The sequence below is a fragment of the Saccopteryx leptura genome, unplaced genomic scaffold, assembly GCF_036850995.1.
Source record: "Saccopteryx leptura isolate mSacLep1 unplaced genomic scaffold, mSacLep1_pri_phased_curated manual_scaffold_16, whole genome shotgun sequence".
Taxonomy (NCBI): Eukaryota; Metazoa; Chordata; class Mammalia; order Chiroptera; family Emballonuridae; genus Saccopteryx; species Saccopteryx leptura.
Window position 1 is genome coordinate 2,208,660 of NW_027095698.1, and position 17,740 is coordinate 2,226,399.

The following is a 17,740-nucleotide window of genomic DNA, read 5'->3' on the forward strand; positions in this document are numbered from 1 at the left end:
AACAAACAAGAGAGAGCCCAAGTGAACCACTTAACTTCACACCTTAAGGAACTAGAAAAAGAAGAACAAAGACAACCCAAAACCAGCCGAAGAAAGGAGATAATAAAAATCAGAGCAGAAATAAATGAATTAGAGAACAGAAAAACTATAGAAAAAATTAATAGAACAAGGAGCTGGTTCTTTGAAAAGATCAACAAAATTGACAAACCCTTGGCAAGACTTACCAAGGAAAAAAGAGAAAGAATTCATATAAACAAAATCCAAAATGAAAGAGGAGAAATCACCACGGACACCGTAGATATACAAAGAATTATTGTAGAATACTATGAAAAACTTTATGCTACTAAATTCAACAACCTAGAAGAAATGGATAAATTCCTAAAAAATACAACCTTCCTAGACTGAGTCAAGAAGAAGCAGAAAGCCTAAACAGACCTATCAGTAGAGAAGAAATAAAAAAAACCATTAAAAACCTCCCCAAAAATAAAAGTCCAGGCCCTGACGGCTATACCAGCGAATTTTATCAAACATTCAAAGAAGACTTGGTTCCTATTCTACTCAAAGTCTTCCAAAAAATTGAAGAAGAAGCAATACTTCCAAACACATTTTACGAAGCCAACATAACCCTCATACCAAAACCAGGCAAGGATGGCAAAAAGAAAGAAAACTACAGACCAATATCTCTAATGAATACAGATGCTAAAATACTAAACAAAATACTAGCAAATCGAATACAACAACATATTAAAAAAATAATACATCATGATCAAGTGGGATTCATCCCAGAATCTCAAGGATGGTTCAACATACGTAAAACGGTTAATGTAATACACCATATCAACAAAACAAAGAACAAAAACCACATGATCTTATCAATAGACGCAGAAAAGGCTTTCGATAAAATACAACACAATTTTATGTTTAAGACTCTCAACAAAATGGGTATAGAAGGAAAATATCTCAACATGATAAAGGCCATATATGATAAACCATCAGCTAACATCATATTAAATGGCACTAAACTGAAGGCTTTCCCCCTTAAATCAGGAACAAGACAGGGTTGTCCTCTCTCTCCACTCTTATTTAATGTGGTTCTAGCCAGAGGAATCAGACAAGACAAAGAAATAAAAGGCATCCATATCGGAAAAGAAGAAGTAAAGGTATCACTTTTTGCAGATGATATGATACTATACATCGAAAACCCCAAAGAATCCACAAAAAGACTACTAGAAACAATAAGCCAATACAGTAAGGTCGCAGGATACAAAATTAAGATACAGAAGTCAATAGCCTTTCTATATGCCAACAATGAAACAACTGAGAAGGAACTCAAAAGAATAACCCCTTCACGATTGCAACAAAAAAAATAAAATACTTAGGAATAAACATAACAAAGAATGTAAAGGACTTATATAATGAAAACTATAAACCATTGTTAAGGGAAATTGAAAAAGATATAATGAGATGGAAGAATATACCTTGTTCTTGGCTAGGAAGAATAAATATAATCAAGATGGGTATATTACCCAAAGCAATATACAAATTTAATGCAATTCCCATCAAAATTCCAATGACATTTTTTAAAGAAATAGAGCAAAAAATCATCAGATTTATATGGAACTATAAAAAACCCCGAATAGCCAAAGCAATCCTAAAGAAAAAGAATGAAGCTGGGGGCATTTCAATACCTGACTTCAAACTCTATTATAGGGCCACGACAATCAAAACAGCATGGTATTGGCAGAAAAATAGACACTCAGACCAATGGAACAGAATAGAAAGTCCAGAAATAAAACCACATATATATAGTCAAATAATTTTTGATAAAGGGGCCAACAACACACAATGGAGAAAAGAAAGCCTCTTCAATAAATGGTGCTGGGAAAACTGGAAAGCCACATGCAAAAGAATGAAACTGGACTACAGTCTCTCCCCCTGTACAAAAATTAACTCAAAATGGATCAAAGATCTAAACATAAGACCTGAAACAATTAAGTACATAGAAGAAGACATAGGTACTCAACTCAGGGACCTGGGTTTTAAAGAGCATTTTATGAATTTGACTCCAATGGCAAGAGAAGTGAAGGCAAAAATTAATGAATGGGACTACATCAGACTAAGAAGTTTTTGCTCAGCAAGAGAAACTGATAACAAAATAAACAGAAAGCCAACTAAATGGGAAATGATTTTTTCAAACGACAGCTCAGATAAGGGCCTAATATCCAAAATATACAAAGAACTCATAAAACTCAACAACAAACAAACAAACAATCCAATAAAAAAATGGGAAGAGGATATGAATAGACACTTCTCCCAGGAAGAAATACAAATGGCCAACAGATATATGAAAAGATGCTCATCTTCTTTAGCTATTAGAGAAATGCAAATCAAAACGGCAATGAGATACCACCTCACACCTGTTCGATTAGCTGTTATTAGCAAGTCAGGTAACAGCAAATGTTGGAGAGGCTGTGGAGAAAAAGGAACCCTCATACACTGTTGGTGGGAATGTAAAGTAGTACAACCATTATGGAAGAAAATATGGTGGTTCCTCAAAAAACTGAAAATAGAACTACCTTATGACCCAGCAATCCCTCTACTGGGTATATATCCCAAAAACTCAGAAACATTGATACGTAAAGACACATGCAGCCCCATGTTTATTGCAGCATTGTTCACAGTGGCCAGGACATGGAAACAACCAAAAAGCCCATCAAAAGATGACTGGATAAAGAAGATGTGGCACATATACACTATGGAATACTACTCAGCCATAAGAAATGATGACATCGGAACATTTACAGCAAAATGGTGGGATCTTGATAACATGATACGAAGCGAAATAAGTAAATCAGAAAAAAACAGGAACTGTATTATTCCATACGTAGGTGGGACATAATAGTGAAACTAAGAGACATTTATAAGAGTGTGGTGGTTACGGGGGGGAGGGGGGAATGGGAGAGGGATAGGGGGTGGGGAGGGGCACAAAGAAAACAAGATAGAAGGTGACAGAGGACAATCTGACTTTGGGTGGTGGGTATGCAACATAATTGAACGACAAGATAACCTGGACTTGTTATCTTTGAATATATGTATCCTGATTTATTGATGTCACCCCATTAAAAAAATAAAATTATATACAAAAAAAAAATAATCAACTCTTCTGTAAAATTTTTCTCAATTCCAAGTCAGTCACTCCCTCCTTTGCATTCCCTGAGCCTTTTACTATCCATCATTTTATAATACTTATTATTTAAGTACTACATCATGTGATGTATCATTTATCAGTTCACATTTGTTTCTAACAAGATTGATTGTAAGGAAGGAGAAACTGCGTGCATATCACAATGTCTGGATTAGGCACTGATCAACAAAAGGCTGCTAAGTAAGTTGTATTGACAAGGGTTTTACTTGAGATTCATTTGCCATAAAGTCTTAAGTTAAAATCTGAAAGGTGGAAAAAGAACCAGTACTCAACACAACAGCTACATGTTTTTTGCATTAAAATGCTCTGTTGTATATAGTTTTTCTAAAGAAAAAACATTCATACTCTGTAACCTCATCAGTTTACTGCAAGCATTCTTAAATTTCACAAAGATATATGGTCTGACCAGGTGGTGGCACATTGAATAGAGCATCAGACTGGGACACGGAGGACCCAGGTTCAAAACCCCGAGCTTGCCAGCTTGAGTGAGGGCTCATCTGGTTTGAGCAAGGCTCACTCGATCTGCTGTAGCCCCCCCTCCCCCGCCCCATCAAGGCATATATGAGAAAGCAATCAATGAACAACTAAAATGCCACAACGAAGAATTGATGCTTCTCATCTCTCTCCCTTCCTGTCTGTCTGTCCCTGTCTACACTCTCTCTGACTCTCACTCTGTCTCTGCAAAAACCAAACAAAAAAACTCAACCCACAAAAACAAAACAAAAAAATTTCACAAAAATATTTACCTGTAGTTATGACTCCCACAAAGGCACTGATATATACAAGCAGAAAGTGAGGCTGCTAAAGTATGCATTACATATACCTGGAAAAAAAACCCAAAACAAAATTAATTATGTAAGGTAACTTTTTGTAAGACCTAATATAATCAGCATTTTAAAAAAGATGAAAAAATAATTTTGCCCTTATAAACTACTTCTTTTTTTTCCCTTAACACTCATTTCTAACTTTTAAGGTCTCACTAGAGACAAAGAAGAAATACCAAGCCTTTGGCAGAAATTATACAGCACATATCTGCTAGCTAATTTCAATTTCAAGAACAAATGGGAACAGATGTTAGCTATTCAGTAGTGTATGAACCATGTATTAAAAGCAAACCCTTTAAGGTTCAACCTGCTTCTTCCTCAACCAAAATATAAAAAAGCACAGACTGACAAAGGACAGTTCACCGATGGACAGGACATTGAAAAATATGCTACCACATATTCTAGGTACTATAGTAAAAAACAATTTAAAGAGGGTTAAATTTTAGAGAAAGAAGAAGATAGCACTTAAAGGCAAACATTTATCTTGGGGAAGAGGTTTTAAATACAGCATGATGAGAAATAACAGAAGCAGATCTGAGAAGGAAAGAGAAGTGTAACCTAGATAAGAAACTAGAAGACTAAGCTCTTCATCTAATTATGAAGCATGACAGTCTTTTATGTTGATAAAAACAGTGAATAACAGAGTAAAATCTCATTGCTATTTCTACTTCAATGATCAGTAAGACATGCAGTATGAATTAAAACCAAGAATATCGCCATGTATTGTAGAATGAAGACAGCAGAGACCACATATGGAATATTGCACAAGTGATCAGAATATTGTCCAATCAAAAGGTGGAGCACATTTCACCACTTATTGAATCTGGGCTGCCCTTGTAACTTGCTTTGTCTAAGAGGATACAACAGAAGTCATATATGAATTCTGAACCTAGTACTTAAAAGGTCTTGAAATTTCTACTCTTGCTGCTTTTTATCAATAAAATCCTGCAACCAGGCCCTGGACGGTTGGCTCAGCGGTAGAGCGTCGGCCTGGCGTGCGGGGGACCCGGGTTCGATTCCCGACCAGGGCACATAGGAGAAGCGACCATTTGCTTCTCCACACCCCCTCCTTCCTCTCTGTATCTCTCTTCCCCTCTCGTAGCCAAGGCTCCATTGGAGCAAAGATGGCCCGGGCGCTGGGGATGGCTCCTTGGCCTCTGCCCCAGGCACTACAGTGGCTCTGGTCGCGGCAGAGCGATGCCCCGGAGGGGCAGAGCATCGCCCCCTGGTGGGCAGAGCGTCGCCCCTGGTGGGCGTGCTGGGTGGATCCCGGTCGGGCACATGCAGGAGTCTGTCTGACTGTCTCTCCCCATTTCCAGCTTCAGAAAAATACAAAAAAAAAAAAAAAATCCTGCAACCATAATGTGAAATAATCTAGTTGTGGTTGTTAATTTTATGTGTCAACTTGACCGACTCGAGGTGCCCAGACATTTGGTCAAGCATTATTCTGGGTGCATCTGTTAGGGTGATTTTGGAGATTAACATTTGAATTGGATCACTAAGCAAAGCAGATATGAGTATGCTTCATCCAATCAACTGAAGACCTTAATAGAACAAAAAGGTTGAGCTTGAGGGAACTTCTGTCTGGCTGCATCGAGCTTGGACATGAGTCTTTCCTGCCACTGAACTAGAACTGAAACACTGGCTCTTCTTGGGTCTCAAGCCTGCTGCTGGCTTTCAACTGGTCCTCAGGACTTCAGAGTTAAACTGAAACTATGTGGTCAGCTCTGCTGTGTCTCCAGCTTGCCAACTGCAGATCTAGGGACCTCTCAGCCTCCATATCATGTGAGTCAACAGCTTATAATAACGCTTTTTACATACACACACACCCCTTATTGGTTCTGTTTCTCTAGAGAATCCAGACTAATGTGCTAGCTTCCCTGTTGGAAGATGAGACACATAGGACCCAGATTCTTTGGTCAGCTCTGCAAGAGTCTGCTGACCATCTGAAATATAAGTGAAGTCATCCTAGGTCATTCAGAATCCAGTCAACCTACCAGTTACCCAAAGATAAATGAAAGTATCCAGAGATCAGCCCAGCTGGTCCAAACCAGAACTGATGAGCTAACACACAGAAACACGGGCAAAAACAAATGATGGCTATTTTAGGCTACTAATGTTTCAGAATGGTTCTTAAGCAACAAAAGCTAACCGATATACCAGTGGTATACTTACTATTAAAGTTATATATAGAATAGAGTTTGGCCAAAATGAACACAATTTGAAGGAAATTAATTCCTAACTGTAGAATACGCAATGGGGACATTTAGTTATATCACAGAGCAGTATAGGAAAAGAAGTGATAAAATGAAATTACAAGGGTTAAGGTTATTCAAGAGGGTAAAACTCTAGGAGAGGCCACCATTAGGTAAAGCAGAAAATCAAACTAGTGTGATATCTCCACCTGTGAGGAATTTGAGAACCAGATGACAGACTGTAAGGCAGGGGTCTCAAACTCGCGGCCCACGGGCCGCATGCGGCCCGCGGAACAATTTTGTGCGGCCAGCAGACTAATCCACGAAATTCAAAATATTTTGGATAAAATTAAGTAAGTCTAGGGGCCTACTTGTATTTTTCATTTCTCTAGCATCCTAGCTAGATATTAGCTTAGTTAACAGCAGTTGTGATGCGAACTACAGTTTCTGGTCGTTTTGTGACACTGAGTAAACTGCATGTACGATTGTGCTTGTTGTACTGATTTTTTTTTTTGTTTTCAACTGTAGTGAGAAAAGTGTTGCATAACAGTTGCCTTTTGTAGACCTAGTGCGGCCCGCCGAAGGGCTGTGATCTTGCTCTGCAGCCCACATGCTGAGTTGAGTTTGAGACCCCTGCTATAAGGGGAAAAAATGTAGATTCAAAAATAGTCAAACTTGGTCATATATTAAAGTATCTCACTATGTTTGGAGAGTAAAAATGATATATGAAATGTGATATTAATGGTAGATAAAGTGGAGTGGTGATGGCTGGGAAGATGAATGGATGGTAACTATCTATATGATTAGTTTTGCATAAGTCACCAAAGGAAATTCTTTTTCTTTTTTTTTTTTACATAGAAAGAGAGAGAGTCAGAGAGAGGGATAGATAGAGACAGACAGACAGGAACAAAGAGAGATGAGAAGCATCAGTCATCAGTTTTTTGTTGTACCACCTAGTTCATTGATTGCTTTCTCATATGTGCCTTGATTGGGGGGGGGCGGCTACAGCAGACCGAGTAACTCCTTGCTCAAGCCAGTGACCCTGGGTCCAAGCTGGTGAGCTTTTCTCAAACCAGATGAGCCCGCACTCAAGCTGGTGACCTTGGGGTCTCGAACCTGGGTCCTCCACATACCAGTCTAACACTCTATCCACTGTGCCACCACCTGGTCAGGGCTAAGGAAATTCTTAAAAATATATATTCTTGAGACTCACTCTCACAGACAAATTCAGTAAGTTTGGAGTGACATGAACAAGCCAAACATTTAACAAGCACTTAAGGTGATTCTGCTGTAGTCAGAATCATGAGTCACTACCTAGCCTAAAGGAATGACAGACAAGATACCTCATATTATTTTGAAAATATGTAACTTTAAATACTAACAAAGAAATAATGTACATATTATAAACTTTACATCAAAATATTAAGTTTCTATCTCTAAAATACAGCCTTCTGGCTAAGCGTACTGCTAAAGAAATTACTCATGTACTGCATATATACCACTTACTCTTATCTTAATAAAATGGCTAAGTAAGACTTAATAATTAGCACTGGATTAAAAACACCATATTGCATATAAGTAACACAAGTAAGATGAGCCTGGCCTACAACCAGAAGTTTTCTTTAAACAAAATCAATATAACTTGGTAATGTAACAATCACTATTGTATGGTCTGATGTTTAAAATTGTTTTTAAAAACCTTAACACTTATATTTTAGTCTTACTGTAGTATATAGGTAAATTAAAAGACTGAAACCAAGCATACTTACTTTATTGCTTTGGATATCAGGATGAGGTGGTGAATCCAAGTCTATTATGGCATGTAGAACATCGTGTGTTAGATTACTAAGGTGCAATAATGGATTGGCAACTACTGTTTTGCCACTGGCTGTACAAGCAAAGAGGAGAGGTACTGAGGTTTGCTCTGACAGAGGATTAGAAAATATTGGTTCTGATGTTTCCTTAAAAACAAAGGAAAAAAAGGTTAACCAGCCATTCATAGTTATAACCCATTAATTATGTAATTCAAGGGTTTCTTTGAAAAACTTCAAAACAACTAATAATTAAAAGCCTAATGGAAACTTTTTATAGTTAGAAGGGACTTGATGAGGTCAACATTCCAGCAATTATATTGAAAAACCGATGGGACATTACCCTTTTAACAAAAGAAGGTAATCACCTTCATAAGGCATTCCTACAAGAATGTGGAGTATGAATTCAGCATAACACCAAACTGTACTTAAACACAGTCCTTTTTCTCTTACTTTCCTGGACACTCCTGCCCAGTCTGCTTTGCTACTCCTCAACTTCTTTACCTTTGAATACAGAGTATTACATACTCTTGCCTCATGCCCTTTTTATTTAGTGAGCCTATGGCCTAAACCACTCTTTACCCAGATACCTACAGGTGACTACTCACTCATTTCAGCTAGGTCTCTGCTCAAAGGTGACCTTATCAGAGAAGTTTTCTTTATCTAAAGCAACACTCCCTCAAATCTGCTCCCAGCCTTCCCCACATCATTTATCTATTTGCTCAAGCTAAAAGCCCAGGAATTATCCTTGATTCTTACTCCCTCACACTTCATATCCAATCCTGTTCCATCTAGGCAACCTTAGCACTATATTCCAAATCCAACCACTTCTCTCTGCCTCCCTCCTATCATCCAGGCACAAGCCACTATTATCTTTCTAGTTTTTTTTCTAAAATACAGGCTAATTTGGCTCTAAAGCATGTGGTCATATATTAATCCCAAATCAAAATACATGTTGACATGAATATGTGTAGGTATAAAAAAAAAGTGACTAAAAAGGCCTTTTATTTCTACCCCTTCATTAGATAGAGGCTTGTTTGGAAATCTACATACAACTCAGACGGCTAGGAGACTAGAACAACTGAGTACATGGCTTTCATATAAAAAGACATATGATAGTTCCTAATTAAATGATGCTATACCAAAAGCTACAAAGTAGAACCTATTCCAATTAGTACTCCAAATGATGTGATACCTACTATACTAGCTATCAGGCAATTTGGTTCTACCTATGGAAAAATATTTGAAAAGCATATTTCATTATTTTAGATAAAGTTATATAAAAAATTCCATTTTATACTAACCTCTAGAAAAGCTTTATCAGAATGAATTTCTAAAACAAAAAACAGAAGTAGACTCAAAAGAGAACATTAAAAAAATTCTCTACCTTACGTATCTCATGCTCAAGTCAAGAATTTAATTAATTGATTTTTAATCACACCACATATATCAACTTTCTTTTTAACAAATACATTTTTTACTACAAAAATTGTAAAACTGCCTGACCAGGCGGTGGTGCAGTGGATAAAGTGTTGGACTGGGACGTGAAGGACCCAGGTTCGAAACCCCGAGGCCACCAGTTTGATCGCGGGCTCATCTGGTTTGAGCAAGGCTCACCACCTTGAGCCCAAGGTCACTGGCTTGAGCAAGGGGTCACTCGGTCTACTGTAGCCCCCTGGTCAAGGCACATATGAGAAAGCAATCAATAAGAAACTAAGTTGCCGCAACAAAGAATTGATGCTTCTCATCTCTCTTCCTTCCAGTCTATCTGTCCCTCTCTCTGTCTGTCACAAACAAACACACACACACACACACACACACACACACACACACAAAACCAAAAAATTATAAAAACTGATTAATATGCTTCCACCTACAATAAACTGAATTTATACCAGTATTTTCTTCAAAACATTTATATTCAAATGTTTATATATTTATGTTGAATATATTGATTTCATAAAAACAGAAAATCCAAAATCCTTAATTTTCAAAAAACTTATTTTTCTGGAAAACAAAACAAAATAAAACAAAAGTATACATTACTCTGTGTCCCCAACCAAACCATAAAGTTTTAGACCATACCTTCACTTGCTTTGTATTATCCTTACTACCCAACAGTGTGTCTGTACCCAGCAAACACTAATAAAACTCATTAACATCTTAAAAACGCAGCTTACCATCATCCTCTCTGATAGGTTGCTTTATTAATGTTTCCAAAGCACTACTATCATCTTCCAAAATCCAATATGCCATACTCCGAAGAAAAGGATCATAATGCATACTGATATTCAATGTATCGAGTTCACTGACAGGAGAAACAATTCCCAAAATTTTTTTACGTAAAATAGTCTTATATGTTGCAGATTTATCAAATTCAGACTCATAGAGTCTTGCTATTACAAGAGCCAACTGAATGTCGTTCAGTTTCTCAAGACATACCTTCAAAAAGAAAAAGAAATGTTTACAAATAAGCAGGAATATCTTCCTTTTAAAAATTTTTTTTATCTATTGATTTGAGAGAAAGAGACATTGATTTGTTGTTCCACTTAGCAGTGCATTCATTGGTTGCTTCTTGTATGTGCCCTGATGGAAGATCAAACCCGCAACTTTGACATATCAGGGCGATGCTCTAACTGAGCTACCTGGTCAAGGCAGGAGTATCTTTTATTTAAGATAAATTCAACGGACTCACTAATAATTATATGAACACAATGTTTTATTACTATTTGAAAATAGTCAACAAGGATGATTTAAAAAACCCAAAACAAACTGCTTGCTTTTAGCAAGTCTACTTGATAGCATTATGTTAATAACTTATAAATCTACCTGCCAGTACAAAATATGTTTGCAAAAAGAATTGGCCTAATGAGGATATACTGAATCATTATTAATAGCATCAATTCAAATGACATATTTGTTTTATTCTTGGAAGTTTTACTCTTCCCATCCACCTTAGCAGACTAGTGTTTCCAAATTTAAAAGTTGTTTGCTTGTATAAAACTCTGAGCAAAAGGGCAATTTAAGATAGACATGTTGTATCTTAAAAGCTCATAATTTTTTAAGGTTCACTGAGAAATAATCTGTTAAAATTTGCTAACGTTTATCAACCGAGACAGAGCAAAATAAATATAGATTCAAATACATGTTTAAATTGATAGGACAAACTTTTTTAAAATCTGTTCTTAAATACTCTAGAGTCAAATAAATTACCTATCTCTAGCAACCAACAAGACCTGGTTCATCTTAATTCTGTGTAAATAGTATCATTCAAGTTATACGACAAAATTTTAGGTCATTATTAAATTTTATCAATTATTTTAGTCTTGTGTTATTTCCACCAGATTTAAGTTAAAATTAAAAAATGAAAATTTAAGCCCTGAATAAGAGGATGACAGTGCTATTTTTAAAAAGGTTTCGTTCATTACCTCAACTGCATCTCTCAGGCAACCAGCTAAAAGAAAAAATGCTGCAGAATGTTCAAATCTCTGTTTGCCTAACAAAGAAAATGCATTCTTTAAAGCTGCTTTACATCACCTCTCCTCTTCAAAATTGTGTCCAAAAAACTGTGTCATCTTGGTATCTTTTTGGGATCTATAAGAAAGAAAACAGTATGAAAATTTTGAAAGATAACGTTTCTATATCAGAAACGATTTTATGAAGTCAGCCACTTAAAAGTTTGTAAGACTCGAAGGAAACATTTGACAGTTCAAAAGTTACTACATATCTTCTTTTCTGAGCAAAGAATATTTATGATATACATTTAGTTTCTCATGTATATCTGAGATTATTTAAAAAATTCTTACAAAGGCCTGGCAAGTTGGCTCAGTGAGTAGAAGAGCATCAGCCTGGCATGTGGATGTCCTGGGTTCAAATCCTGGTCAGGGCACACAGGAGAAATGACCATCTACTTCTTCAACCCTCCTCCTCCCTTCTCTCTCTCTCCTACTCTCTCTCTCTCCCCCCTCTCCCATATCCAAGGCTCAACTGGCTGGAGTGAGTTGCCCCCTCCCCCAAAGATAGCTCCATGGCCTCTACCATAGGTGCTAAAAATAGCTTGGCAGCAGAGCAACAGAGATGGGCAGAGTATAGCCCTATTGGGACCTTGCCAGGTGGATTCAGCTGGGACGCATGTGGGATTCTATCTCTCTGCCTTCCCTGCTCTCATTAATTTAAAAAAAAAATCTTTCAAAAAACTGTAAAAATTGCATTAGCAGCACTATGAGAAATTATTTTTGAATCCATGTGAAATGCATAATTTATATTAACTTCTGTGTGACTTCACCATTTACATCTCATTAATCACCTTAACCTCCACTGGAACCTAAGGATAAGACTTTGATGATCAAACTCTAAAGAATCTGTACTGATTGAAAAGAATCCTAAGAGATCTAGTCTCTTGTAAAACTGGCTAGAACCATGATTTTTCTCCAAAGGCTGCTGTTCATATGGATTTATCTGGAACAAAACCCAAAACAAATGGTAATCATGTTCACCAAGTCTTGCTGAGGACAAACGAGAAACAAAAAATCCTAAATGACTCAAGTTCAATTATGGGCTCTGGGCCCACGGGCAGAGGGCAGTTTAGGAGGACAGCTTGGCGCAGGAGCTTTTATAGGGCACAGGGTAGATGCCTGTTCCAAACTCCACCAATTTATCTTTCACGCTCCAGATGCAAATATCTGGTTTAGTTCTTTGTTCTGTAGGAGTGTCACAAGAAATTCTTAAAAATAAGCAAAAAAAAATATATATATATTTTCTGGACTGATAAAACCTAAGAGCAAACTATTGATAAAATAGCCTCATCAAAATCTTCTGTTCTGGATAACACCTGGGCTTCTTCCCTATGAAATATCTCCTTAAATACAAAAATAACGAAGAATCTACATGAATCACACTAACCAGAAAAACAAATCTTTACTTCATACATTTACTCCTTATGAAAAACTTTCCATTTTGAAGTACAGTTTTCACACCTACCTATATAATCCCCAAATCACAGCCTTCTTTTTCATTGCAAGGTAAAAAATGGCAGCATCTAAAAGGATCATCCTTTCTATAAAAGGATGCCTTGGCTACCTATAATTAGAAAATATAGGTCAAAATTTCACAGAAACCATTTTCAAGTGAACAAATATATAGTTTTCCTCATATATAAAACTGGCACACATTATCTGTATAAATTTTCAATAATATTAAAAAATATGTATATAAATGCATGCACCTGTATATTACAAATATGTATATTTAACAATTACAAAAATATACTGCTCACAAAAATTAGGGAATGTTTTATTGCTTCATATTCATTTTGAGATATCCCCTAATTCTTTTGAGTAGGATAATTTATAGTGGTGGCCTCCAAGGAGACAGAGAGGTGAGAATAGGACTTTATTTTTCATTACAAGCTCTTCTGTACCATTTTATTTTTTCTAAACATGTATACACATTATTTTGTAAATTTCAGACATATAATATTAAATAAATGCATCAACTAGAAATTTAAGAATTAGAATATAAAGTTTGAAATATTAACATATTTTCAAATATAAAGACTTTAAAATGATATTACTGCTTCAAATTAAAATAATAAAAGGAGAGAAAATATGAAATGTCACTGAAAGAAACATCCTAAATACATATTTTTTACACTAACATAACATATGTAGGCCCTGGCCGGTTGGCTCAGCGGTAGAGCGTCGGCCTAGCGTGCGGAGGACCCGGGTTCGATTCCCGGCCAGGGCACACAGGAGAAGCGCCCATTTGCTTCTCCACCCCTCCGCCGCGCTTTCCTCTCTGTCTCTCTCTTCCCCTCCCGCAGCCAAGGCTCCATTGGAGCAAAGACGGCCCAGGCGCTGGGGATGGCTCTGTGGCCTCTGCCTCAGGCGCTAGAGTGGCTCTGGTCGCAACATGGCGACGCCCAGGATGGGCAGAGCATCGCCCCCTGGTGGGCAGAGCATCGCCCCATGGTGGGCGTGCCGGGTGGATCCCGGTCCGGCACATGCGGGAGTCTGTCTGACTGTCTCTCCCTGTTTCCAGCTTCAGAAAAATGAAAAAAAAAAATACGTACTTACCTTTTCTACACATTTGTGTAAGACGCGGGTATTCCGAACCCACCATCCCACACCCATGGCTCTCAGTTCGGACCAAGTGGGATTGTCTTTCTGCATTGTTGGCAACGTGTTCAGCAGTTCTTCTTCTGCTACTGAATGAAATGCCCAGGCAAAATGACTAGTAGACAGGCCTGAAGAAATATAAAAAATAATGATTATCAGAAATGTTTGCTCCATATTTGCAATAAAAATGTCTAAACTTTATGAGACTCAGAAAGTTACAATTAACTGTTTAGGGCTGGAGGAAATATGGGTTTTTTGCTTGCTTCTCTAAAAAATTCTTTCACTTCAATATTTTTTTACAATGAGCATATATTTTCTATAATTAAAATGTATATTCTTAAAAAGATAAAAAAAATGCTATGGCAAATGCCACTGTGCTGGGTAGTTTTGTTCTCTAGCTATTACGCATGACTTTTTCTTAGAAAACATGAAACAAGGTATTATTCTATAACGGTATGACTCTTCTTTAAAGCTGATTCTCATCTTCCTTTGGCCAACATTTGTACTGAAGATTTAGTTCTATGAATTAAAAAAAAAACACACCAACTAGATTTAATAGCTTGGTGAGAACTTAAGACTATAATGATTCATATCAAAATTTTTTCATACTATTTTAATGGTTTTTTTATTTTATTTTATTTTTTATTTCATTTTTTTCTGAAGTTGGAAATGGGGAGGCAGTCAGACTCCTGCATGCGCCCGACCAGGATCCACCCGGCACACCCACCAGGGGGTGATGCTCTGCCCATCTGGGGCATCGCTCTGTTGCAACCAGAGCCATTCTAACGCCTGAGGCAGAGGCCACAGAGCCATCCTCAGCGCCCAGGCCAACTTTGCTCCAATGGAGCCTTGGCTATGGGAAGGGAAGAGAGAGACAGAGAGGAAGGAGAGGAAGAGGGGTGGAGAAGCAGATGGGTGCTTCTCCTGTGTGACCTGGCCAGGAATCGAACCCAGAACTCCTGCACGCCAGGCCAACGCTCTACCACTAAGCCAACCGGCCAGGGCTTTTCATACTATTTTAATTTGCTTTTTCTTTTCTATAAGTATACATTGTTCATAAATTTATTTTTATTAGCAATTCAACATTCTACCACATTAAAATATCAGTGTTTTCACAATAACTTATTCCCTCTATTTGGGACATTTGACTTATATCTAGATTTTTAAAAATAAGTAGTACAAATATAAAAAGTAGCTTTAGCCTGACCAGTGGTAGTTCAGTGGATAGAGCATCAACCTGGGACACTGAGGTCCCAGGTTTGAAACCCTGAGGTTGCCAGCTTGAGTATGGGCTCATCCCACTTGAGTGCAGGCTTGCCAACTTGAGCGTGGGATCATCAACATGATCCCATGGTGGTTGACTTAGCCCAAAGGTCACTGGCTTGAAGCCCAAGGTGGCTGGATTGAGCAAGGGGTCACTGGCTCAGCTAGAGCCCCAGGTCAAGGCACATATGAAAAGCAATGAACAACTAAAGTGATACACAAGCCTGAGTTGATACTTGTCATTTCTTTCCCCTCCTGTCTCCAAAAAAAAGGTTTTTTTTTTAAAAAAAAACTTTCTTTTCATCCTTAAGGTGGGATTAACAGATATATTCCCATTTTGCTTTTTAGAAAGGTTACTGAGTTTTCAGTACTATAACCAATGTTCAAGTACCTTTTTACCCATTATTAACCTTACATTGGATTTTTTTCTTTTACTTTTGATAGTAAATTGTCACCTTATTATTATTTTTAATTCAGTTTCCTTAATTAGTAAAACACAGAATTTATCCTAGCATTTCTTACTCTTTGTAATTTTTTCTTTGTCATTTATATTGGCCATTTATCTGCCCATAAAAGGATACTGATCTTTCATATTTTTATGAGCCCCTTATATATGACAGATAACAAACTTTATTTTATATTTAAAAAAACTCTGAAGATTCTAGAATTAGAATGTATATATTAAATTCCAGCTCCATCCCTAACTGTGTAACTTTGGACAAGTTTCTTAGTCTCTTGTTTCATCAATTTTCTCATTTATAAAGTGTGAATAATCACAGAACCTACCTTATTATATTGTTGTGAGGATTAAAAAGAAATAATATTGTTAAAGCATTTAGAACAATACCTGGCACATAATAAGTATTATTACCCCTATCATCACCGTATTAGTAAGGTACTTATTTTATTTAAAAAGCATCATTTGTATCAACTATTCTTTCCATTTTTTTTAAAATTTGTTTTCTTTTTTTTTTTTTAAGTGAGAAGCAGGAAGGCAGAGAGACACCTCGACCAGGATCCACCTGGCAAGCCCCCTATTGGGTGATGCTCTGCCAATCTGGAACTGTTGCTTCATTGCTTAGCAACCAAGTTATTTTAGCACCTGAGGTGAGGCCACCACTAAATAATCCTCAGTGCCTGGGGCCAACTTGCTCACATGGAACCATGGCTGTGGGAAGGGAATAAAGAGAGAGAAGAAAGAGGGGGCAGGGGAGGGGTGGAGAAGCAGATGGTCGCTTCTCCTGTGTGCCCTGACTGGGAATCAAACCTGGAATGTCCACATGCAGGGCCAACACTCTACCACTGGAACAACTGGCCAGGGCTTTCAACAATTCTTTCAACCTACTGGCACTAAATGGGATGTTTATTGTGCAGCTTCTATTTTCTCTTCACAGTACATTTTGTTTAGTATTACTGGGTGAAGTCAAAGATTAATTATAAGATATGGTTTTGATGTAAATGGACTGAAATTTTTAAATATCCAGTGCCAAAGAACCTGAAATTTTTACTATACCCAAGTCAATGGAAATAAATAAAAATTTTAAATAAAATATATGTTGTGAATGGACTATTATGCTATATTATTTTAAAATTCCTATTATCTCTCAACCATGTTCAATATTTTCATAAATAAACCTAAATGGAAGAAAAGGGAAAAGGAGGAAGTAAAAAGAGAAACAGACAGAAAGAAAAAGAAAGCAGGACACAGAGACCAGTTAAGAAAGACTAACAAGTAGAGTCCTAATAACACCATTTAAACCTGTAGAACCAATACTGCTGGAAGCAAGCTCTGCTCTTGTACTTCCAGGGCACTGAGCCATTAAATATACTGTTTTATTTAAGTTACCTGAAACTTAAGTATTTCTGTTACTTTAAAAGTCCTGATTAACAGTATCTAACAGTAAGTGAAATGTTATTAAACTATATCTAAAATACACATTAATGTTAACAGTAGTTTTGGGAGTACTCATTTTTTGTAAAAATTAAAAATTGAATATGTATCATCTTCTGTAACAAAAATGTTATTCAAATTTTGAAGAAAGATTTGAATTTAGATAAATGTCAAAAGAGAGAAAAAAGAAAATGTAAAAAAAAAAAATTAAAGAGAATAGCCTGACCAGGCAGTGGGTGGCGCAGTGGATAGAGCATTGAACTGGGACGCAGAAGACCCAGGTTTGAAACCCCAAGGTTGCTGGCTTTAGCACAGGCCCACCAGCTTGGGCAAGGGGTTGCTGGTTTCAGCATTGGATCATAGACATGACCTCTATGGTTGCTGGCTTGAGCCCAAAGGTCACTGGCTTGAAGCCCAAGGTAGCTGGCTGGAGCA

The 17,740-nt window shown here is 37.1% G+C and overlaps 1 protein-coding gene across 1 annotated transcript in view; it reads right to left on the minus strand.

Annotated features, from left to right (window-relative positions):
• The window catches only part of LOC136386841 (dmX-like protein 1), a 114,940-nt gene that overhangs the window by 49,918 nt on the left and 47,282 nt on the right, over positions 1 to 17,740 (minus strand). The window contains 7 exon segments of the mRNA XM_066357968.1: positions 3,952 to 4,028; positions 7,994 to 8,185; positions 10,216 to 10,477; positions 11,464 to 11,629; positions 13,016 to 13,077; positions 13,079 to 13,114; positions 14,110 to 14,279. Coding sequence (XP_066214065.1) covers positions 8,160 to 8,185; positions 10,216 to 10,477; positions 11,464 to 11,629; positions 13,016 to 13,077; positions 13,079 to 13,114; positions 14,110 to 14,279 — 722 coding nt within the window. The 3' untranslated portion in view covers positions 3,952 to 4,028; positions 7,994 to 8,159.